The sequence below is a fragment of the Anopheles maculipalpis genome, chromosome 2RL (genome assembly GCF_943734695.1).
Source record: "Anopheles maculipalpis chromosome 2RL, idAnoMacuDA_375_x, whole genome shotgun sequence".
NCBI lineage: Eukaryota > Metazoa > Arthropoda > Insecta > Diptera > Culicidae > Anopheles > Anopheles maculipalpis.
In genome coordinates, this window is record NC_064871.1 from 17892240 (window position 1) to 17917399 (window position 25160).

Consider the following 25160-nt stretch of genomic DNA (forward strand, 5'->3'; position numbering starts at 1 on the left):
TGCTAATTGTGTGCAGGTATATTATGTAGGTTCAGTGTGTGTGTGTGTGATAAAATAAGATCATTGCTTTTCCAGTGACCAGATTCGTAGTGCCTTTTTGGAGCCCGTGCTTATAGTTGGTTCCTAAACTTGGTTCCTAATTTTTCGCTATCAATTCGATACCCTTTCATACCAATCGCTCAGGCCGTGCATTTATTTTGAAGTATAATTTCATCCAACATCCACCCATTCATTCATTCATTCAATTTGAGATGCAACTCTGCTTGGCAAGATTTTCCACCACGTGCTCTAAAAGCAATCACACACTCATCAGCCCTCGTTTCGTCCTTTTCATAGGACTTTCTAACACACACCCATACATACGGCATGCTGCCCTCGTCTATTCGGACTCCTTGCCTTGCGATTCCCACCACAAACCTTTCCCCCCCAAACAAAGCAAAACACATCTTATTTCTTTGCCCACAGCAAAACAAACACACTAAAAAGAAAAACAGCCTAGCCTAGTGTTAGTCAAGTGATGTCTAGCGTTTGCACCTCATCGTATTTCTTATCGGCCTCCTCAGCCATGAAGCGGGCCTCCTTCAGCTGGTTCTCGAGGGCGTCCATGCGCTCCTCATCGGCCAGGGCGCGGTTCTCAAGAACCTTGCGGGCGCTGTGTGTGTGTGTACATGATCGTTTTCGACGACGGCGATTTAGGCGAATTTTGTTGTGCATATACGACGCGTTAACATTACATTATAATTATTTAGAGTGTAAGTATTGTATCACAGTTGACACGTTGTTACAATGTTTGAAAATATTTTCGGATTTGTTTCGCACAAATAAAACGTTGTCGTTGAAGGCGGGCACAAGAAGGGCGCGCGAAGGTTGGGGCGAGTTTTCGTTGGCGGCGGGATACGTAGATATTGTGTAACGCAGAGAGAGATAGAGAGCGAGTGAGTGAGCGCAGGATACGGTTTTTTTTTTTGTTTGTACATAAAAAATGCAGATTTTTGTAGAAACAAAACACCAAAACACAACCATTTTAACCAAAAAAAAAACAACGGTTTGCGTGTCATGGCGGTAAAGAAAAAACGCAGAAAAGATAAAGAAAGAAAGAAAAAACAAAGAAACCATTATAAGTGATGTGGCGATCATTTGTTGCCCTCTTTCGGGCACGGATCGGAGCGATTTTTGGCCAGACCACCAGACGACAAAATCCACACGATTTCCACACGCGTGCCGAGAAACTAAGGAAGGAGAAGGACAACGTCGAGAAAAGCCCTTGGACGAAGACGAAACAACGCAAACATCAAAGAAACGGTAAATATGAGCAAAGAAACGAACGAACCGAACGGAACTGTAAATTGGAAGTTCTAAAGATGCATGAAAAGAAAGGATCAATAGTGCGCCTGTGTCAGTATTGTGTCCTCTAATTGGCATCTGTTTACGATTGTGAGGAAATGGGATGAGCTACAGTCGAGGCACAAATGTACTGCTGCCCTAGCCAGTATGAGGAACGCCTAGAAGTATGCAATTTCCATTCTTTGAGACACATTCAATAATTAAAATTCCAAAAATGACAAACAATTGCATACATCCAGGCGTCCACATGCAGGCCATTCGATGGCTATCGAAAGCCCTCGTAGGACAGCCGTACAATTATACTTCTTCTACCGGAAGTGTTATGAAAGGAATGCGAGTGTTTGGGATGAGGTGATACCCGTATGACAAATGACATCCGGAATGGGGAGCACCACAGTGTGTGGTTTTGTGTGTACCTCTTCGTATTTTTTGTCTGCTTCCTCCGCTATAAGCTTGGCCTGGGCGAGCTGTGCCTCCAGTATCGCTACCCTATCGTCTTCCATGTTTGTACGATTTTCAAGCGCTTTCCGGATCCTGTAGATTACGCAAAACGGGGTACGAATAGTTGCGAATGATGAGAAATAGTGTTCGTTCGTGGTGGGAGAGAAAGGGAGGGGTTTTTTCTACAACAAATCTAATATTGATTGCAAGATGTGGAAGTGGGATATCAGAGCTGTGCGTGAGGACTCCCCTTTTCACGCCCCGTTCTGTTGTTTTCGCGTTATCCTTCTCATTGCTTTTTGTGTCTCGCTATTTACTCTTGATCGTTTTGGTGTGATTTCGTTGGCCCTGGCGCTCTCCGTGTGCCATAATAAGCATGGATGATTATCCAGTAGGAAAGGCACACCGGCAGCACCAGCTTCGTTTTTTTTTTTTTTGCGTCTCACTCGTCCGCCACTCACTCCACTAGAACCCAAACCACTTACCGTTCGCTCTCGTCGGCAGCGGCCGAAGCCTCTGACAGCTTAGCGGTGGCGGATGCCAAACGTTCTTCCGAACGTTCGAGATCCTCCTCCAGCAGCTGAATACGACGGTTCAGAGCGGCAACTTCCGATTCGGCCTACAAAGAAGAAGAGAAGAAAGAAAAAGGGGGAATGATTATTAGAAAACGTTTTGTAATTTAATGGATAAATATATTTGAAGTCATTTTTATGTGATACAATCCACAATCTCTGTACCTAGGATGCAACAGTATGCTGACTACTGGGGGGACTTTTGTCCAGTATCTCGGTCACGTAACTTCCTCCCCGAAAGCCAAAGAAAAAAGTCACCCCGAGTGAAAGTACAACACGCCGCCGTACATTAAACAATTGTAGCAGTTACAACAACAACAACAACAATCCATACCCTCCACCCCGCTCTCCCTTTCAATGCCATCCCCCCTGAGATCTCCCCTTAGTGGACCTCGGTTGTAAGCCTTTTTTTTACATCGTTTCTCCATTTTCTGACTACACTTTTGCTACCAAATAAGGCAATCCCGCAATCCCGCCAAAGAACCAACCAGCCAACGGAAGCGGGGGCCCATTGCTGTGTGGCAGGGTCAGAGACAGAGAGTAAGCGAGCGAGAGGTTGATGATGCATAAAGGCTGTACTACTTGCGGGGCCACAACAGTACACAGGTTTGCATGCGATGAAAGGCGCACATGATGTCATCCCTGATGTGGCTGATGGAGTAAAGAAACAAACCCCGAGATGATCATGCTGATACCGCAGGCAGCATCTATGCTAAAGCCATGATCGTCTACAAATTCAAAACACCCTTCCAATGATGATATAAAACCTATGCAAGCAGCAGATACCAGAGAGAATAGACCAGGAGACGACTACAACCCCAAAACCAACCCCGAAAAACTCGATTTCACAATACGCACAAAGCCAGCGCTGTTGGGTTATCAATATACATAGGTGCGAGAGATAAGACGACTCGCTCGCCTCCTGACAGGTAGGGTTTGTATGCAGAAGTCATCAGAACGCCACCAAAAGGCCTGGACACCTCTGTGTTACAACGCTTGCATGTGAGTGTAATGCTTTATTTTTTCAGAGACCAAAACCAAACAATCGGGACTCAATTAATGGTATAACATTTGCACTGTACAAAATGCAGGGGTTCTAATGCAAACTGTTGCGTCCATGTTAAAGCAATCTTCTCCGCTTCGCAGTTCTTCCCCTTTCTCTATAGAAAATGAGTAAATCAGCATAATAATTATCGCCGAGCTCTCTCCACACATCACGACACCCTTGTGTGTGCGATGAGTCAAGTGCTGCATGGAGTTCGAAACGAGTCCCAAACGAATGGCGCAAAGTGGCTCCAACAGAAACACGATATCTCGTCACCCTTCTTCCCAATGCAAGTGGAGCATAATTCAGTAGACATTGGAGTTGGAGGTGGGGATTTTTGCTTTAACCCTGAATAGATGACAAAGCGCTCCACGGTGACATCATCCGGAGCTCTCCACTGCTCGCTCCTCTACCCAGTTTTTGTGAGGCGTGTGGTGGCACCGCAGGGCAATTATGTTCAAGGTCAATTCTCTAAACGGTGTTTGGTACGGTTGTAGAGACCTCAAAATCCAGACTTCGAAGAAGCCTTCCAGCGGTTAGCGATGTTTTCTCTAGCACAGGTTGGCTATGAAACCTTGACTTTTACATAATTTCTACAAGACCCTACACGACACAGTACTGTGTCCCTCTTCGCGACTGCAATGCTGGCTCCGTTTTCGTAGCCACATTTGCAAAACGCAGTGTCACGCGCCAAACAGGGCGTTGGCGGCGTTCGTTGCGCTTTGTCTGTGTGTAACCCTAACAGCTATGTGCCACTGTGGCACGCCGGACATTGTTGTGGTGGTCTGCAGCGCCAGGCAGGTAGACACTCGGATCCAGCGGGATAAACGCAATCGACAAACCACAGGGGATGGAACTCGAACTTGAAGCCAGGGCAGGCCAAGAGAAATGTGCCGGTATCGCGAATTTCACGCATACCATAATTCCATGCCTCCTCTTCGGTGTGACCTCAACAAGACGGCCCCCCGGGATGGGATTGTGTGTTAGTTTCCTCCTATGGCCACGGCGTTTCGTGTGTGCAGGTGAGCGAAAGAACACCGGTGGCCAGCAAAAACAGCATATCTCATTCATAGCACGCTTGCAGCAACGGCGGCGAACGGACCCCTGGTGTTTGGTGGTATTGGTGGAGTAATCGTTCGTTACATGACCGGCCCGGGTAAGTGTTGGGTTGGTTATGTATATATGCTGCCGGTTCGAGGGATGCGTCATTCTCCGACTTTGCCACCCTCGGTAACATGGACGTGCACACACACACACACCAACACACCCAAAAGGAAAGACACCTCTCGCTGGATTTGGGGTGGTGGTTTTGCATTTATTACATACGGCCCACCCTCCTCTCTCTCTCTTTTCTTCAAGTGGAGAGCAAAAATAGAAAAAAAGATGATCGAACGATCATGCTTCATCCGATTGCCGGCCGGTCCACAGTTAGCCCGATTCTAGGAGCAATACGGGAAAAGGGGGCGATTGCTGTGGACACACGGAAGATGGGAGGAATATCAAGCTATCGAGAGAGCTAAGGAGGTAATTTTTCCATCGTTGCTCCATTCACCGAATGCGCTATTAAAATAGACATCAAATAGTGGCGCGCACACCACAGCAAACAATTATTGGGACCCATTTTCCACGCACATCAGTGCAAATCCATTTCACTACTCGATCTAACACCGATTCCTCCCCCGATCAACAGACAAAGTGTGGCCCTAAATTGATTGATGTAGTGAGAAAACCAAAACTGTTTTTGCCAAAAACAGTAAACTGCCCATTTAGCGATCTTAATTGATCGAAGTAAACCATGCTTCGACACGTCGCTCATAAGACAAGGGCTTTGATGAGGATCTTTAGCAGGCAAAATTGGGATGTATGATGAAGTATTTTACATGTTCACCAAAATAAACCCATCCCCGCACAATCAATTGATGTGGATCGAAGTAGAGAAATGGCCATAAAAAAATATGCACAGCAATGGAAGAATAGAACAAGCACATCGGCGGAAGTGTACAATGCAACCCTTGAGGCGCCTCTTGCAACATACACGCACACTAAGAAAGCACGGTACTACGCATACTGTGTAGCATAAGCGTACAATAACGTATTTCTGCCCTATCTCTCTCTCTCTCTTTCGCTCTCGTTCGGATTCTATGCGTAAATTGATCTCCCCTTTGATCGGGATTTTTGGACAGTGGAATGTACATTGAAAAATTATCAAAAACCTAGGTTCAATTTAAAAAAACCATTCGTGGATAATATTTTGCGTAAGTTTTTGTTCTCCGCACGTCTTTAACATTCGTTTCCATGCAACACTTTTATGCTCTCTTTCTACTACCGATAGATCGGGGTGTGTGTGCGTGTCACATAATTTCGATTCTTTCATTTCTCTCCCGAGTAATCTCTCTCGCTCTCTTTCTCTCGCTTTCTTGGACTGAATACTTTTGTTTTTCTTTGTAGTTTTTTTTCCGACGTGGTTTTTCAATCAATTGAAGACCGGCTCTACACACCAACACGCACACGCAAGGCAAGGTGGTTATGTTTCTATGTTGTTTTCTTATTAATAGAAGACAACCTGTCATGTTTTGTGCGCCCATATTCAATGGAAATGTACCAAAGATCATAAAGGGATGCGGTGGTGTTGTTATCCAGATCCTTTTTTTTCGTTTGATTGACAATAAATAACATCTCCTAATTCAGGGGGCGAAAACTTACTTCCTCGCGCCGCATCACCTCGTTCTGGAGCTTTTTGTGAAACTCCTCGCACTCATCCTTGTACTTCTCCATCTCCTCCTTCGTCTGTCTCATCTTCTTCTTCAGCACGTCGAGCAGGTTGCCACCTTGTTGCACGTTTGCGGCCATGATATCTATTTTTATGTTTTTTATACTTTCTTTAACTAATTTAAAGCACAAAAAATGGCTCTCGCTCTCGGTTGCTGCTTATCTTGTCAGAGCGACAAAGCGACCAGCAAAAAACTGTGATTTTAGCGCAACTGAACCGCGAGTGGAAGGATTATTGCCCTTTTTTCTTCGTTTCGAGTGTATAGGGCTACAGCTAAATATTAAATGCACACACTTTTGTACAAACACACACACACACACTCGGTACAGTCGCGCACGCACGGAAATTTGACTTTTTCCCCAATAAAAAAATACCGCGGAACTTTTAATGTGCTGCTGCTGCTAGGTAAGGAATTTTTGCACGATCAAAATGCAACAATTTATTTAACTGCTATATATTTACTAAAGAAAAATAACAGGAAAAAAATAACACCATTTGCACATTAGCACACATGAAAAGAAGGGTATCAACCATTAGGCTTCAAGCAAAGCTGACTTTACGAACATTTGTTTTGTTTCTTCAATGCTTCTACAAAAATACAACATAATAAAGTACACTTCACAGAACATATCTCCCGTTCAGTGTGAACACATCACACACATAATTTTGTGCACAATTTCATATTTCGATTGCTCTTTAAGCAAAATACCCCATCATTCCAGCGAAGGGGGTGCACACACAAGTGATGGAGTAGCCCTGTTTCGTTCCTTCCTGGGCTTGAAATTAGCATTGTGTAACTTGCTCGCTCACTCTAATGCGCTATGCCTCCGTCTTCCCTTATATTCCCGTCAATGTGACACACACACACGCTTGCACGAGCAGCTCTTCAAACACACACACACATATACAGATAAATAGGCGCGCGCTGTACGCACAAACAGGGACTTTTCATATCATTTCCTTTCCCTTAAATGAAAGATAAAAAAGGCCATTCACAACTCTTTCCCACCCCACTCACATACACACACACAAACACACGCTATTGCTTCTATTTTCCATAATTTTAATTTTCAGCACAATTTCCTTCTTTTCCCAGCGCATCGACAGAAAAGAACCTGCAAAACTACATCACATCCAAGTAATCGAGTGAGCGCTCACACACCACCATGTAAGAGCGGCGAGCATTTCTCGCAACACAACGCGCAAAGAAGATTAGGATGCGACAGACACACCCGTGTCCAAAAAACGGACGGCGGCTTCGAATCGATTTATCAGTTCCGGGAGTTCGGGCGAACAAAAAATTAAGCAACAACGCAACACTTTTAGAACGCGCCACAATACTTTGCTTCTGACCACCAGAATGTGCCAATATTGCCAACTAGCAAAACGAGGCAAAACGCGGCCGCGAGCAAAGGTTACTCACTTCGATCGAAAGCACTACTGAACTGAGTGGACTATGGGCTCGACCTGCCACTGGAAACGCTTGTTCGTGCTGCTGCTGCCTCCGTCAAGTTAATGTCTACACCAATACTAACGCCAACCACTCTATAGGCAAGCGAGCCCAGCTGCAAAGCTGTGCGCTAGAGCGAGACGGCACTTCCTTCCAGTCAACGACAACACCACATCTTTTCGTATGCTTCTTTCCCGTGAGGCCCATACAAAGTGGGATGGGAGGGAGAGTAGAGGGGGATAGATGGCCACGGTTGCCACAATCGAGTGTGCCCCAAGATGGAGCAAGGCAAACGGATGACGCTTTTATGGCAAAACCCCGCGCTCCATATGCAGCCCATCATCATCGGTGGACCAGGTGTCCTTAAAAGGACAATAATGCCGCAGTCTACCCAACCGACACTGGCTACGGTGGCGGCGGCGGCCCCAAAAAGCGTCGCAGCACCTTGACCCACAGGGCGGATGGCTGTTGCTGGCTGCTTGTACAAGATCACCACGGAGAAGCCATCAACAAAAAAAGTACGTTTCGGATCAGCTTTCTGCACTGAACCAACGAAAAAAGTTTGTCCAGAATAGGAGCAAGTGGTCAGTTTGCGCGAGTGTGTGTATGTGTGTGTGTTTGAGTCATGTTGGGTGACAGAGAGAAAGAGAGAATCACGAGGAGAAAAGTGTGCGTGTGTGTGAGTGACACTCATCCAGTTCGCTTTCATTGCGGACTGGAAATGTCAACACGCACACATTCGTTCTCTCTCTCTTTCTCTCTCACTTACATCGATTCGGCAGTGTTGCGCGTTGTCTCCCGATGGAATTTCTCGTTGGAGCTCTCTCTTGCCACTGGTGCACCACCCCTCCACCAGAGCGGCAAAAATGTAGCCGCTCTTCTTGGAGCCCGCAAGTTGCGGGGATTCTGGATGTGTGACTAATTTGCAGACAACACGATCGGGCAGAAAGTGGCTTAACATCCTTGCTCATCAAGCTTACTTTTTGTACATTTACTGATATTCTAATGTTTTTTTTTTATTCAAATAGCACACTCTGTACAAGATGTCCATCGTTCCGAGTATGTTAGGACCTTGGCCCTAAAGCACATCTACCATACGTTTGGTTTTGACACAAATATTCGAACGCTCCGCAGGCTTAATCGCGCACAGAAGAGCGCACACGTTTTTAATTGATCAGATATATCTGTTTTCCTTTTTTCCGAAGGCAATCACTACCCCGAATCAAACAACCATGAACTCGCCGCCGTTGGCAGTCAATTCCGGCCACACAAAAACGAACAAAATAATGTACAATACGCCAACCGAAATCACTGGACCATAACACGCACGTACGGAATACTCGAACTGGGGTGACCCCGGTGTGCGTTCGTTGTTCTGGCGTATAGTAAACCCACCTTTTTCCTATCCGCGCACCCTTTGACCCGTGGCAAATCGCTAAATGCATTCAAAAATCGCGCTGGATCGTACCGGCCGCCACCGTCCACCAAAGAGATAGAGAGAGGGGACTCCGGCATGAGATATAATGTGATCGAAGCCGAAAAGACTAGCCCATGCAACAACGTTTGGAGGGTGTATGGACATATCGATCAATAGGGTTACAGCAACAGGTGCAGGCATGCAGGCGGAATATATCGAACTCGACCCAACCCAACCAACCCAACAAGGGGTTCAATTAGAATAGAACGGAAACGCGGACCACCCCCATTTTTTTTTTTTTTTTTTTTGCAGGTGCTACCCTACACGCGCATTCCAGCTGGACATAATGTGTGATGGGCGGATTTTGAAGTTGGGTGCCTTCCTGCTACGGACACCCCCAAAATACTAGACGACCGACGAATTCCATTGTTGTGCCATGGTTTGTTCTGCTCAGCGATCTGGCACCATCCAGCAACACATCATTGAGGGCCGATGTTTTTGAAGAAAGGTCTCCAAAAGTATAGCCTTTTTTTGTGTGAGGGAAACATTCAAATTTCACAATAAAATAAATGCCCAAGAAGTCATCGGAAGGCATATTCCGGATTGTGCTGCGTTGAGTGCCTTTTGTCACTTTCCTTTATTCAGATCACTTTACACCGCATGACCTCGATCAGTCCCTACCCCGGTGGTGTTAGGGTACAGTAGAGAATGCGGTCACGTTTTGTAATTTCATCTAAACACTGCATACTGCATAAACTTGCTTCCGCCCGTACTATCGACCATGGTGATACATTCCACCACCACCACAGTGTCGATCGAAGGGATGATTTGTATACCGAATCGATCGAATTACCGATTCACCGTGCGTTTCTCCCGCTTGCACGCGTAATAGCGGGTACGATCATTGACGCAAGCTGACGCACCACACCTTTCTTTACCATGAAAACCAACGCTGATATGTGATCGTCACTTGTTCCTTGTGGCCAAATGTGAACGTGCAAAAAAAACAACAATCGGAGAGGAAAAAAAGTTAAGCCAATCAATCGGTGTCACCAGCCAGCCGTAGCTGCTCGTGGCCGTATCATCATCGTCAGCTGCTTAGCTCGATCCTCCCCGGAAACCCACGGAACCGAGACAACAACCGGAGGTGACAACGGTACCTCCGGTTTTGAGATATAGCTCGATACACAGCTAGTGGCAGTCATCCGGCGTGATGGTTGAACGCATATTTCATTAATCTAACACCGCACGCCAAGGCCGCACTGAGTTGTGGCAAATGAACTGGAAGTAACCGCCTATCAAGCCTGCTGAGGATGATCTGCGCCATGCTTGACCCGTATCGGAAAGCTTTTCCATCCCTGTTCGAGTTGCATTGAATTCATTCCAATGTGATGAGTCAAATTAGGTTAGCGGGAAATCGCGACCTGTTTCAGGACGTCCCAAACACCAGATGTTACAGTCCCAGCGCTGTCCATCAATTCCCATCTGATTCGGTAATGTGGACGTCTTGGGTACCTTGGGTATTAATGCTGTCCGTCGGGTTTGTTGTTCGGTTTCATCCGGACAGAGCAGCAACTACCTTGAAAATGGTCCACTGAGGGACGACAGTGAAGTAAAAATCATACACAACACGTCCCCAAGTTTCCATGCATAACAACTTACCCCAAACCACACCTCTCCCACCCAATTCGGTATAGCGGCCCGTGCTTTTGCAACGCAAACAGGCACAATAATACACCGATATACACCGCGGTCGAGGAAAACGTAAAGATCAGTTCCTTAAATGGACAAAATCGCTCGCGCACTACATCCCCAGGCTCCCCTACGTCAAGCAGTCAGTCGCAGATCGAGTGATCAAACCGTGTGTACCACGGTCAGCAGTTCAGCGATGACTATGTTTGTCTTTACCTCTCTCGCCTTTCCGTGCCTCTTTTATGCCAGCATAGATTCCTCGCGGCCGACCATGGTGATACATGGGGTGTACTATCATAAAATCCAATGCCATCGAGCGCTTGACTTTCCGAAAAAAAAACAACACACAGACAAAAATAATGGAAAGCAGTCTCGGCAAAAGGCGCCATCGGTCCGGACACGTAATCGATCCTTCCACGACTGTTCGCAGCACCACACCACATGGTTCGGCTTCATCTTTAGCCTTTTCTGTGGTTACGGTTATGTATGTGTGTGCATATACCTCTCCGCTCCATCATCCGCCCTACAGAACTGAACTGCAATTATTTATTTTTCATTCATTCGCACCGTACGTCCAAGGCGCACAGAGCACGGATTCGGCACACGCAAATGTAGGACACTACGGTTGCGTTCGCAAACATGAGTTGCTGCAAGGGTTAAACATTTGCGCGCGTGAGAAACGTCAAATAGTTTTTTCGACCGAACGCGAGATGGCGCCACATGTGCGCGCACGATATCGTAAGTTTTCAAAAATTGTTCGTTCCAACAGCAGTCCCATGATGTGTGGAACGTGTAAACTCAATGACTCGCTTGTACTTTAGTAAGAACAAAACGTGCATACCTTCTTCTGCAGGAAATATGATGTGGAAACAAGAATCTGCTCGTTTTCCAATGGAATAATCTCAACCCCTTCCAAAAAAAAATGCAAAAAGGTTAGCTGACCGAATGGCAATCAGTGAAATGAATCAGAATTTCGTATCATAAACCAACAAGCAGTTTGTTAATGGTGGCTCGATTTTCGTACGATGCGCATCGCTGGTATCGTTCTCTTCCGCCCTTAAGCACTCAAACTCATGTGCACCCCACATACGCACGGCACCACGAACAATGCTAACCACTGGCCGTGGCTGCAGGCTGGTGGCTTTACTATATACAGAGTGGCGAAGGAAAAGAAGGCTCAACCTTAATGAAATGTATAAATATTTACACGGTCTCGTTACTTTCGCATCGGAGCAATAAACTAGAGTGCGAAGCGCAAAACCGTCGTCTAACGTTTTGAACGAAAACACACCCCAAAAAAATCTATACTACAGTGAGTGAGTGGAGAAGTAAGTAGGAAAATAACCCCCCCCCCCCTCTCCCCCAGTTAAACAGCTGATTTTAGCTACACGATAAATCTCTTTGCAAAAGTTTCATTTTCCAATCTCTTTAATGGTAGTGAACCTTTTACGATAAACAATTTGTTGTACTACTGCATAGGTACTGATCGATCGATGGAGATCTTATGAGGAGCTTACGGGGGGAGTTGAATTTTCGCCGGTCGATAATTCATCATAATTTGGATAATCTTCATCCGCATCGCACCGTGTCTCGCCTTGGTTGGGAGCTATTACGGAGCTAAACACGGAGAAGCAACGGAACAGGGCAAAATAAGTAAATTGTTTTAACAGGGTTTCTCTCTCACTCAAAGTTAATATTATTTCATTTGGAAAATATATTAAGCAATTCTTTCTAACATTTAGAACCATTTGTTTCGTCTCACCTCAACTGAGCTATTGTCAATCCCTGAGCCCCACATATTGCCATATCTAGGGCATACGCAGAAATGGCAAAGATAAGATATCCGCTGCTTTTTTGTGTGTGGCTCATCAATGAGGCATTTGGCTGGTTGTACTGGTAAAGTATCGTTCGTCATTCGACAAACATACTGTCTTATCCGCATTAATCACACCATTCCATATCGCTTCATTTTATAAGTACTAGTGATGAGAATTTCGTTCCGAACCTAATAGGTTCGTTCCGTTTCTTCATCAAGTGGTCTGGCAATTTGCGGTCCTCTCTAAGGAAGGAAGGAGTTAGATATACAATATTGATGGCCAGGCAACAAGACCCAACTGGCAAATCTTGCACGAAAGACAATGTGACGCTTTTTATTTTTTGTTTAAGAAGGTTCAAAGAACCTACAAAGTTTGTTCCTTTCCAAAAATAAACTAGTTCCGAACCGTTCCGAAAAGAAAATGTAACTTTCCCATCCCTAGTAGGAACGTTCTCTACCGAGAGGCGTTTCCCAACCACTGTTACAGTAGGGGGTTCATTTTTCAAGTCAGATTTATCGAATTAAATTCAAATTCCTGTTCCTAGTTTCAAACATAGCTAATAAAATAAACACAAGGAAGTGTTCACTATCATATGGCTTTGAATTATGTTAGAGATTCCGCAGCTCCATCAAAGTCGAAAACTATTTCCTTTGCCTTTACCGTGAACCGTGTACGAAGTACGATCGGACCGGGGTATTCGGAACTTCGCTCTTCACGGTGGTGGTGAAATCAAACTCCACGAAAAATGGCGAAAAAAGAAAAACGCTACGAAAATTGCCGCTCGCTGCTCGGGGTTAGCGATACTCTACAGCACGTCTGCCTGATCGCTCGCGCACACCTGTGCTCATGTGTGTGTTTCTGAGGGGGCGACCCGTGCCGTCTTGTGACCGTCCGGCTGAGAAAATGTAAGAAAGAAAGAGAAAAAACCCCAGAGACAAAGAAAAAACAGGCAAACATCCAAAAAGGTGCACGTAGCCCGTAGCGTAATCGCAATGGTAACGTTATTGCACACACTGTCGGCCGAAACCGTTGCCCGTTACCCTTGGATGATGGGGTGGGTGGGTGTCTACACTTTTACAATCCGACGAAGGTAGGTAGGTAAGGTAGGCTACCGAACGGACTTGAGGTGCCTTTCGCGTGCTGACTTCAAAAATCTTCCTTCAACCACCGTAAGAATATGGCGCGGGATGATCTTCAGGGAAGCCAAAGACATAAACATTCTTAACGCATTCTGCGCCAATTTTCTTCACCGGTCTCTGGCAAAGAGTTAAGTTTAGAGCACACGGCACACAGTGCCAGTACAAGGCCGCAATCGTAATGGGGCGCTCTGTTTGCGTGTGATGATATCATCCCTTTACGCGCTGAACTATGGCCATTGCGCACATCGTTTAAATCCACCCAATCCGGAATGTATCCAACAGCAACACCCATATGCCCCATAAAAAGGTCCGATGGAAATTTCCCTTCTCGTAAAATGCAGTAAGCGCAAGCGCCAGCGAGTCCGTGATGGTCTACTACGACGCGCACTCTGCTATTTGGTTCATGGAAAATTCAGTATTTTCCGAACCGGCCGCTCCCATGTTCTGTGTGGCAAGGTCTAAAAATAGCTCTTATACAGTCTTCAGAAACGTGCGCGCACACACAGAGTTTCGTCCCGGCCGTATGACTAAGTTGACCGTTTTGCTTACAGTCTTGTTCCCAATTTAATGGTTTCCGTGTGCACATATTCTATTTGCCTGAGGTCTAAAAGATATACAGAAATCCGACATCCGAAATTTGTTAAAAAAGGTAGAATATTTACCCGCTTTAGCTGCGTTTTCATGATGTTGTGCAGCTCGTTCCGGATAATGTTGAACTTCATCATCGTGTCGGAGCTAAAGATGGACCGCCCAAATGCCAACCCCGGATAGTCGGCGCAACGCTTCTGTCTTCGATGTTCCCGCTCCGCTATAACCTCGGTCCGTTCGCTCGTACACCGCAGCTTCGCCCATTCCGCCACGTCCGGATCGTTCTCGTCGTTCGTTGGCTCCTTGTAGCCATCACCCGCCGCAAGCCCGCCACCGTACTCGCCTGTCCCTAAAAGCCCTCCGATTACAGCGTCCAGATCGCACGATGCGCCATCCCCCGATGCCCGCTGTTCCAACGCTGCTGCTGCTGCTGCCGCCGCTGCTGCTGACTTTGATTTTTTCCGCTTCGTTCCATCCGTTCCTCCAGTGCTGCTGTTGGACGTCTTGGAAGAAGATTTCTTGCTGCTGGAAGATGATTTCTTTTTCCCGCTGGCCGGTGTAGTGCCATCGTCCGCCTGTGGACTGCGTTTGCTTCGCTTCAGCTTCTTGTTGATCTGCTGCACCAGCTCCTTCCCGCTTGTGATCTGATCCAGCTTCAGCTCTATGCTCTCCTCGTCGTCTGGTTCCACCGTCCGGGAGACTGGTTCCACTGGAAGGGGCCTCGTCGTCCCATCGGTATCGGCCACCTCGTCGAGTGGTATCACATTTTTTGGACTAACGCTGCTACGATTGCTGCTGCTGGTGTGGCTGCGATTGTTGTTTAGACGGTCCTGCTCCGGTTCCGGGGTGTTTTCCTTGCTTGGCTCGCCACTCCACCGTACACCGAGCGCTGTGATGTTGTTCGCGATATTACTATTTACAATGTCGGCCGATGCAGCTGATGCTGCTGCTTCTGCTGCTATTTCATAATCATCCAACAGTTCTGCATCGTTATCATCCAACTGCTTGGCAATCGTCGTCCTCTCCGTGGCCAGTGGGTTACCGTTGTTGTTGTTGTTGTTGGTCCCATCTTCACTACCCGTCACTATTCTGTCACTGCCTGTCCCACCACCACCACCACCAACACTACCCGTAATCGACACGTTCAGGGACGATGCGCAAGATGAGAGTGACGACGAGGACAGTGAGTTGGTGCCACAGTCGAAGGCACCGCGCAGGGCAGCTATCACGTCTTCCGCCGGAACGGTAGATTGCCGTGTGCCCGCGAAGCGCGGATGATGCTGGTGGCCCCGCTTCCGTCCACCCGTGCCAGGGCCCGGGCCGGAGTTATTTTCGCACATAATACTTGCACCAACGACACTACCACCACCGCCAGCTGCACCATTCACGACGTCTTGTTTATTTGCTGTTACCAGTGTGGCCGCCGACTCACCAACGTGATCCCATAGTTTCGTGTCAAACGTCTTGTCAACGAGTTCGAAGATGGTAGTTCGAAAGCCGTTGTTTGGCCGTTTGTTTTTCGAACTCGAAAGCGCATCCACACTTCGGCCGTTGGTTTGAATTCGCATCCTCGCTTCGGCACGCTTCGGCAATCTTCGGCGATGTTCACTGCCTCTTCGTTTTCTTCTTGCCCGATGCCGGTCCTTTTTCGAATGGTGCTTGCGTTTGCCACCGTTTCCGCCGTTGCCACCGCTGCAGCGTGACGGTTTTGGCCGGCTACAGCAGTCCGGTTTCCGCTTCCGATTGCCGTACGACATTATGCCGGCCATGTTGCAACGCGGTACAAGGAGTACAAACTTTTCCGCCCAGCCTACACAACCGTTTCCAACGACGATGGGGAACAACTTTCTCCGGTGCCGGTGCCGGATATTCTACTGCCGCGTCGTGTATGCGATCCGCGGCACCACTATCTTGTGAATGAATCCCAACTGCGCTTTCTTTCGTCTGTCTTCACCCCACAAAACCCGAGTAGAAGTAGTGTAGTCAACGCTGTGACCAATTCTTTGTCTTCTTAACTAAAGTTTTCTTGTTGCCCCTAGCCAGCATCCTCCGACATTCCACAAAACCCTCATCCGGGGGGTACTTCGCTCGTTTCCGATACCGATTCATTCAAATACTTGCACCGGATCAGCAGCGGTAGCGTTTGGTTTGGGGTCGGAATGCGTTGACCGGCGCGCGTGCTTTTACGTCCATTATTAGCATTTACTAAAGAAGCGGACATTGATAAAATTAGCGGATGATCGGCACATTCGGTGACGGATAATGTTCAACCCATGCTCTTGTCTCGCCGTGCATCGATCCACATATCTTTTGCTGTACGAATCCCCACGATCACGTACGTGGCAACACTTCAAGATGCGCCCACCATATTATCGTGAAGGCGCGCGTGCGCATTGGCGCGCAGGATCGTACTGCGCACGACGACTTCATCTGCGCACGTGCAAATGCCACACCGTGTCGGAAAATAGCGGCGGCTGTTACGGGATTCATCTTCTTTCACCTCCACGGTTCATATACGCATTCCGTTTAGCCGATCGGTGTACGATTTCTGGTTTACGCGGCGACGGTAAAAATAGACCATCGACCGTAGACCATATTTCCCGGCCAATCGTGTCGTATCCGGCGCTGTCTGAACCATGTTTTCTGAGCAAGATGAGCTCATTATTTGATGATACCCTACATTCATGTGAAGTAATGGTATTTTAAATTCCTTTTTTCGCAGACAATGTTAATAACAAATTATGTCGTTTCGATTGGAAAACCCTTCGAGTTGACCAACAGTTATGTAACCCCCGTCAATGGTCCGTGTATCAGTGGTACGACGCTGCACAACGGTGCAGTTTTTTACGGTGAACCAAATGCAATGACAAAGATTATTTTTAGCATGTCTCACATACGACAAGGAACATCCAACGCCCGTTAAAGTAATCTACGTCTGTTGACAACTTATCATAAAAGAGCCTTGACAAGACGAATTAATTATCATAAAATATTCTCATAACGTGGCGTGTTTCGTCTTGATAGTGTTTCTTCTTGTACAAGAGTTCATCCCATTTTTCTTATTCTAAATGAGTTAACCTTCGGAAAATTCGCCAAAAACACGCAATACGCATCCCTAGTCACACATTGTGCTGCGTAAAAGCCAAAAATAACTCGATGATGTACAGTGTGTTCGGTCTTTTTGGAATGTGGACCAACGAGTGTGTTACAAATTCGTGCTGTGCACACCACGTTTCCCACAACTAGCTTCTTCTAATCATCACCTGATTGCTTTTCAGGTGCTTTGTTGCAAATAGATCACATTACAACGGCTATTTTAGCACCAAACCAGACCAGACATTGGCAAGATTTAGGTCAACAACTGCAGTGGACGAGATCTTCTCGGCACAGATTTGAAGACTTGAATGAATGTCCTTCCCCATCACAACACACACACCTATTTTTATTGCTTATTCCTGTGAAACGGAGATTGCGGATTTATCAACCTTATTTGTATCTCCACCCCCCTCCCCCCCTCAAATACTTTGACATCAAAGATTATGATCGGGTACTTACGTTCTGCAGAGCCTTCTCCTTCTCCTCCAGCTTGGTGTTGACCTGCATGAGCGTTTCCTGGGTCTGATCGAGATCGTTCTCAATCGCCTGGATCTTCTTCTGGAGTTGGCGTGCCTCTTCCTCGGCCTTCTCGGCGCGCAGGTTAGCATCGCGTGCTTGCTGCTCGCAGAGAAGGGCCCGATCCAAGGCATTGTCCTTCTCCAGCTTCATCGCCTGCATCTTCTTCTTGATCGCATCCATTGTGATGGGGTTTTGGTTTCGACGGTCACTTCACAAAACACTACGGAAAAACACTATACACAAACCGAATCGCACACGCGTAGCCTGCAATTAGGAGTTGAGAAAAGAGAGAGTTTTCATTAGTTTAGGGTTAGAGCCTTAAATTTTAGCATGATGATTTTAACTACACTTTATGCTGATGGCTAGGCTGCGGATGGCCAGACAGAAAAACAACTATATTCTTACAGATGTTGTACTCGTTTTTCGTACGTCGACTTCAAGTCACAAGTCCACAACTACCAGGACTCCCCCCTTTTTTTGTTGTCCACCAGCGCCATTCAGTCATTGTATAAATAAGTTGGAAATGATCCTCTTAGCCGTCTTAGCCGGCTCATAATCACACACCCAAAGCTCAAGCAGGCACACGCAAATGCAGACGACTGGGCCCCCATTCGTTCCAGCGGCCTAGTGGTGCCAGCACCACCGGCACCACCACCAGCACCACCGGTGTGGTGCTGGTGGTGGCGGTACAACTTGACACCATGCCGCGCGCGGCCTTCCGTTTTCCTTTTACGGAAGAAAATCAGAGAAACGTGAATTTCAATTTAATCGCGTTATTATATCGAAAGCGCAAATGTGGTCCGTCATTGCGCGCGAGCGCGCTTGCCCCTGTGCATATGGACAACGCTTTTAGGGATCCCCACCACCATTCGATCCATGCTTCTTAAACCCCATTACTCAGATGATCAATGAGCAGGCAGCAAACATGCATAGGTGGTTAGAGCATAGAGCAGGGGCCACGCGGGTCTAGTTTTGTGTCAAACACACACACAGCGGGGCTCATAAAGTGTCGCACAATCGAGATGCGACCTAATTGGATGTTTGTCAGGGACGTGGCTTCCTATTTGTACTGCGATCTTTTCGGGTAGATTTCCAAACTATTGAAGGCTCGTTATAGTTCTTCTTGATCCGATATTAGAGGATACTACACACCTACAGCCCTTGGGACATTATGGTTTACTGTTTTGGACGAGGAAGGGTAGGTCGAACCACTGTACCAGTTTTCACCACCATTCCATCTACTTGTATTTCGGGTCAGAGTGCGCACATATATGGTATAGGACAACATTCTCGAACCGTTCGAGGCGTAGCTTGAGCTGTGCCACTGAACAAACCAGCTGCCAGTGTGGAATGTTTATTGTCATGTTTTTGCACAGAAGCATCAATCCACTGGAGAGGTTCGAAGTGAGCAACGACAAAGATCGTCTGAGGGCCGGATCGAAATTTATCGCACCTTTCTGCAATAAACATTCGAACAGGTTTAACTGTGCATCTCGTACGAATCACTATGGTGTTTTGAGGCAATGAGAGATGTCCCGCCTCCGGATTGCCTGCCTGCAGCAGGTGTAGCAAACACGCTGCGAACATAGTGCAAGATAACACACCCTGCCGTAGGACCTTGGTGCCTATCGTCGATCCCGAGCCCATGACCACACGCGCTTCTAGGTGAATGTCATTCGGTACGTAAACCACAAACATCATAATTGTCGTGTCGGATTTCACCAAGAGCCGTCTGCGACATCCGCTCCAACTGCTGTACTTCCTCGGCAATGGAGCTCCTCTGGTACTGTTACTCTCGAAAAGGAAAGCGAAAGTTCCAGCACCAAAAAGATGTCTCACATTTGCAACTCGTTCAACGGTCAATTGAAGCAGTTACGCGATCGCAAAAACAAAAAAAAACCCGTTTCCCAGCTCTCCTCATGAACGCTTTCTCTATCACATATGTAGAAAGGTAGGGGAAATTTCGGTCAAATTGCTAAAAGGTTCGCCAAGGTACGCCAAGGTAAGGCCAACCGGTGATACCAGTGATCCGGTTACTGCTGGTTTGTTAATTATTTAATCGTCGAAGTCGTCTGTTGGATGCATAAGTGCATGTGCATGTTTTCACAAAAACCTCCCAGAATGAGAGACATAGAGAGAGCAAAACCATTCGGAGGCGAGCTCGCATAGAGGGCTGACGATCATGTACGCAAAGACGTGTTGAATCATCCAATCCAGTGTGGACCGTTTGCGATAAGAATAGAGCCCCCGTCACTGGTTGGAATTTGCAGAACCAGATTTCATCCTGCTTCCCAGCCCTCCATCCATGGGTGGCCTGGGACACCTGCTGCAGTAGACGAGCAGGATAAATGGCAACGGTACAGGCACGACTAAAGGGGATTTTGACATGAGACGTCTTATCGAAGTAGCTATACAAGTGGCGTGTTGGAGATCGTACATACGCCCTTCAACGGTTCGCTGTGATACTAGAGCGCCATTGGAAAAGAAGTAGGTCATGATGGCAAATATAGTGAGTGCTTTTGATGGGAAAGTTCAATACGGGACATCAGCCATCCAGAGATCCTCAGTTGATCTTTTTTGTTTTTGCAATTAATTCAGACTTTATTTCAATGCTTCATAAAACCGTGGTAATGATCCGCGTATCCGCTAGAAGCATCTAAGCTCAACATCTAAGCCAACATCATTCTCTGGCCGTGTTGAGAATGTTTTTAAAAATAAACTCTCTGCCACGGATGTTGAAGTCGCAAAGACACGCACGCGTACTCTGCCAGGATACCGGACTGCCCCGACGACACCGACCTGCCCCCCCGGCGTTTACCAAAAACGTCGATCGTAAACGACGTCGATGCCGGCAGGCCGAAAATAAACCCACCCAATGTTCGGGTCGTGCGCAGTGCCAACCCCGTTGCCACACGAATGGCACCCGATGCGCACGCAAAAATCGGGTACAGCACCCGCTCATCTTGCAGCTTGACCACCAACCGGCCGGTAGTGTCCGTGTGCGCACCTCTCCTAGGATCAGACGGGGGGTTCCGGCTTCAACTGGTACGTGTTCTAAAAATACGATCACACAGCATCCCCCAGCCCCCGCAATCGATTGGACGGTTCGCAGACACACGATCGTTGTGCGTGTGCGGCTTCTTCCCGGTATACTTTCATCATTCTTTGCCCTGCGCCCTGTCCTGATGGCTGAATTTTAAAAATATACCACCGCACACCAGAAAGCTCATGCGCACACGCGTTTTTTGTTGTTGTTGTTCTTCTTCCACGTTACACAACCGAAAATCGCGCAGCTTCGAAAACGCACAAAAAAAAACAGAACTGTGAGCGGATTAACTTTATTGGCTTGGATGTGTTGCTTCTGGCACGCTCAGTACAAACGTCCCGATCGGTGGTGGTCACTGTTCTGTGCCCTTATTTTTTTCTTTTTTTGTTCCTTCGCTTCCCGCACGGCTCAGTTCGTTGGTACACATTCCTGTCCAGTGACTGTCGACTGGCGGTGTTGGATAAGGTTTGTTGCAGCACATTCCACCAGGAGAGGGAAGGAGGGGGATGGGGGAGGGGGTAGGCGAGGGGGGAGGTGGAGGGGGGGTTAAGGTGTTGGATGACATTCCACCAAAGACACCTTCCAGTTTGGATCAGCTGATCACCCTGCATGTATGCACTTTTATGCCCAAAAGGGAAAGCAAAACCCGCGAGACACGGTCGTCATTGCACTCCGGTAGAACGATGCATCCGATGCACAAATACACATTAGAGGTGCATTTCCTCCGGCACCTCACACACGCACACATTCGCGCACACACACACACACACACACATGGCCATCACACGAGCTGGATGGATAAGCTTCACCAAACAATAACACTTTCGCTATCTGGACAATGTTCAAACACGGACCGAAGGGCTGGAGAAGCGCTTTCTGAGGTCCACAAACAACATCCAACATCTCGATACACACTTGCTTATTTAACTAGAATTAAACTAGAATCCGGTATCTTATAGAACAAGCAACTTGTCTTCATATCACACTCTAAACTTCACGCCCAACCGTCTGGAACTCTCTTCAGCTCACGAATTGTATGTTCTCTGGAGAATTTGGCAAGCAATCTTTGTTCCCGATTTTTCCCTGCCAAATCGAACGCTTCGAACGTGGGAAATTTTGTACAAATATTCAAAAAATCTTTAGCTTAAAAACCCACTAAACAGCACCGTCGATATATCCGCAAAAACACAACAGCTCGGACAAACAAAAACGGAGGAGGACCTTACTTACACTTGAATCCGCGAGTTAAACAGTTTAAAGGCGAACTGAAAAACGTCGAAAAACCGTCTCGATAGTGGCGCACGGTGCACACCCCAGGTCCGGATGGAGTTACACACCAGTGGCCCATAAGCCGTGTGCGTACGCACACCCATACACTCGCACCGGCCGTTCGGGTCGCGATCGTGCGCACGATCTGCCTGTGTGGAGTCCTCTCGGGCGTGCTACGGATCTACAGGGGGTGGGTTTCCCACGGGGTAAATGGGGCTCATGAAGACATATGTGTGTGCGTGTGTGTCATGTACACACAATCCCCGTTCAACATTACAGCAGCATCTTCAAACACGAGAGCCTGTTTTAACGGGGAAGGTTCGGCTTACGTTGCAACGCCGAACGCACCCGCGCGTACGCAAATCGTACGCGAATGCGCAATGCGAATTTTACCCTCACCACCGGAAGATGCATCCCTACTCTCGCACGAACGCCCAGTGACCGTTCGAGCCGGTAAGTCCCCACCAGTGTACGATCGGTGGAAAATTTCCACCACCACAACATGCTGATCGGTGATCAGCATCAGGTCGGATCGGTTTTCCGAAACGGCCTACCAGACCGGTTCGATGGGTACGCTTTTCCGGCCATACAGAAGCTGGTGTGTTGTGTGCGGCAGTGGGATTGGTGCGAGCGATCCTATTTTTAAAACACTGTCCAATCCTCGCGCACGCTGTGAACAACATCCAGCCAGCTAGTTCTTGTTTTGTTTGGTCGAGCTTACCCGTTTCGGATGGGCCACGTGTGACGTCATTGGATTTGGGCAATGGCAGTGGGTATCATGCGAAATCGTTACTTCGAGGGATGGTGGAAGCGACGATGAAATTTTATTGCAATGAATCACAACGTCAACAGCCAGTCGGGACCTGTTGCGTTCGACTTTCGACCTGCCCCCGTGCGATGAGTCTTTGTGCAGTCGTCGATGCTTCAGATTTTTTTGTGATGTATCAATCGCGCTCATTTGTACATTTTGTAGTATTAATTCATTAATTCATTTGGTAAAAAGGCGTCTACGTCACTTCGCAGCAGTTGGCCGGTACTTTAGCAAAAGATGGCTAAAAGACATGTGTTGGAATTGTTTCAATTATAAGGTCGCCTTCTGCTTAACATACTAGGTCCCGACCTACAAGGCCAGCCATCGGAACGACTTACTAAACTTGTCGATACCACGTATTTGGTCAGACAGTCCTCACTGCGAGCAAACGGTCGGAATAGGATTTGAACCTCGTTCCTAACCTGTGAAGACCGGCACGGTTGTCCCCTCTAACGCCCCGAAAGGACGGAAATGTTATCAATTTATCAAAAATTTAGCCAAGAAATTATTTAGTTACATTCTCCTCTTCAAATGGGCCCAGTAGTTATCGATCTAGCGGAACTGGGGCACTGGGGTAAGGTTGCTCGATGCTCCACCGGAGTCCACATAAGCTTTATTTTGTTTCAGCATACGCTTCGAATAAAGCAGATGCTTGGGCCCATGAGCTTTCATGGAGGCCCAAGATAGTCGGATAGCCTTAAAAGAAGCTTTTTGGTCTTAGGAATATTGTACATTGAGTGGGTCCCCATCATGGCAAGGGGGGCTCTTGGAAAGAGGAAAAGATCTATTTTATCCATGACTCGTCGTGGGCCTCCCGAGAGTCACTTGTTTCGATGAATAGCGATCGCATTTTCCATTTTACTTAGGGCCTCTTGATATGTCTTGATCAGCCACTGCCTACATCACTTAGTCCTCTTTGGTGGTAGGTTTTTAATGCATGTGACAAATTTGGGAAACTTTTAGTACTATAAATCTTGCAGGTCACTGCCAGTTCTGAAAGAATAAAAGATCAGACGTGACATCCTTTGCACTGATAGTGAACCACGGTTTCTGTTGAATGCTTCGGTCGCATCAAATGGTCGGATGGCGAGATTCAGGTTTCCACTTCATAGACTTTCCCTTCTCTTTCCCCCCCAGAAAAACATATATGCCCAATCGTATCTGACCAACACGAAGAGTGACACAGTGACTGACTTTTTTTAATCCCCGGATTGAGCAGGCGGTACCAACAAACTATAGTGCAGAGTTTGTAAAATGTTCTTAGTCGCGGACCAAGCTGTGTTAAGTTTTAAAATATTAGAATTGCCCAACGATATATTCATTTTTAAATAATATTGATTGAATGCAAAAAAAAAATATTCTCCGATTAATTGGAAAGATCGCGCATTATTGCACCACCGTCAGTTACCTGTCACATTAGGCTGGTAAAGACATCTGGCGCCAAGCCGTTTACTCGTACGTCACAAAATGCTGTAAAGCAAATGGTACAAAATCTTATCGTTGCTCCGTGCACCAGACAGGTAAGGGGCGAAGCATTCGGAGCGCACGGTAGAAGGGTTGAGGTTTTAACTTATTACGCCAGCCGTCTCGTGCCCAGTGTCTGGAAAGCGAACGTATATGTCACATAGTCTTTGCTCGCGAGGCTCGAAACTGTCGGCAGGAACTGTCGGCCGCACTGCTGTGAATCCGCACAGACACACTCAATTCTGTGCCCATATTAGGCAAAAACAGCAGCTTAAGTACGTTCTATTTCATGCGTCCTTCTTTTGGCCTCCATTCCGGAGACCCCACTTGCCCAGCTGGCGTGTTTCATTTCTTCCCGTTTTAATTACATTACTTACGAGTCGCAGATCGCAGGGGAGAATATCTGGCCGAAGGTCAAACATACAAATGGGGTCATAAGGTTACAGCGCTCAGACACTTATGCAAGTGTCCAACTCGTAGTAGCTTCTACCCAGAATGGGTTAAACAGATGGTAAGGTGCAATAAATCGTTCAACTTCACTTTGTTGAATAAACTGGTGTAAAAACTGCCATGGGAATTGATTGCGAGAGTTAAAAAAACGATCATTCGGCATTTAGTCAATCTCAAACTTCGACGAACCAACTTCGGCGAGTAGAAATGGCTACTCACCACCACCGTGC

General features: G+C 47.1%; 1 protein-coding gene across 17 annotated transcripts in view; it reads right to left on the reverse strand.

The window, feature by feature from the left end:
- Nucleotides 1-22235, reverse strand: part of LOC126556984 (tropomyosin-2) — a 168982-nt gene extending 146747 nt beyond the window's left edge. For 4 of the 17 annotated variants that reach the window (XM_050212576.1, XM_050212578.1, XM_050212579.1 and 1 more), the window contains exons 1-3: nt 14350-15968; nt 2271-2404; nt 535-652 (exon numbers count right to left, since the gene is read on the reverse strand). In XM_050212576.1, coding sequence (XP_050068533.1) covers nt 535-652; nt 2271-2404; nt 14350-15843 — 1746 coding nt within the window. In that variant the 5' untranslated portion in view covers nt 15844-15968. Of the gene's footprint in view, nt 1-534; nt 653-1760; nt 1879-2270; nt 2405-6105; nt 6301-14349; nt 16045-17830; nt 18155-22166 lie in introns of those variants that run through there. The other 13 variants (XM_050212577.1, XM_050212580.1, XM_050212575.1 and 10 more) reach the window with 9 other exon arrangements.
- Nucleotides 22236-25160: the final 2925 nt, after the last annotated feature.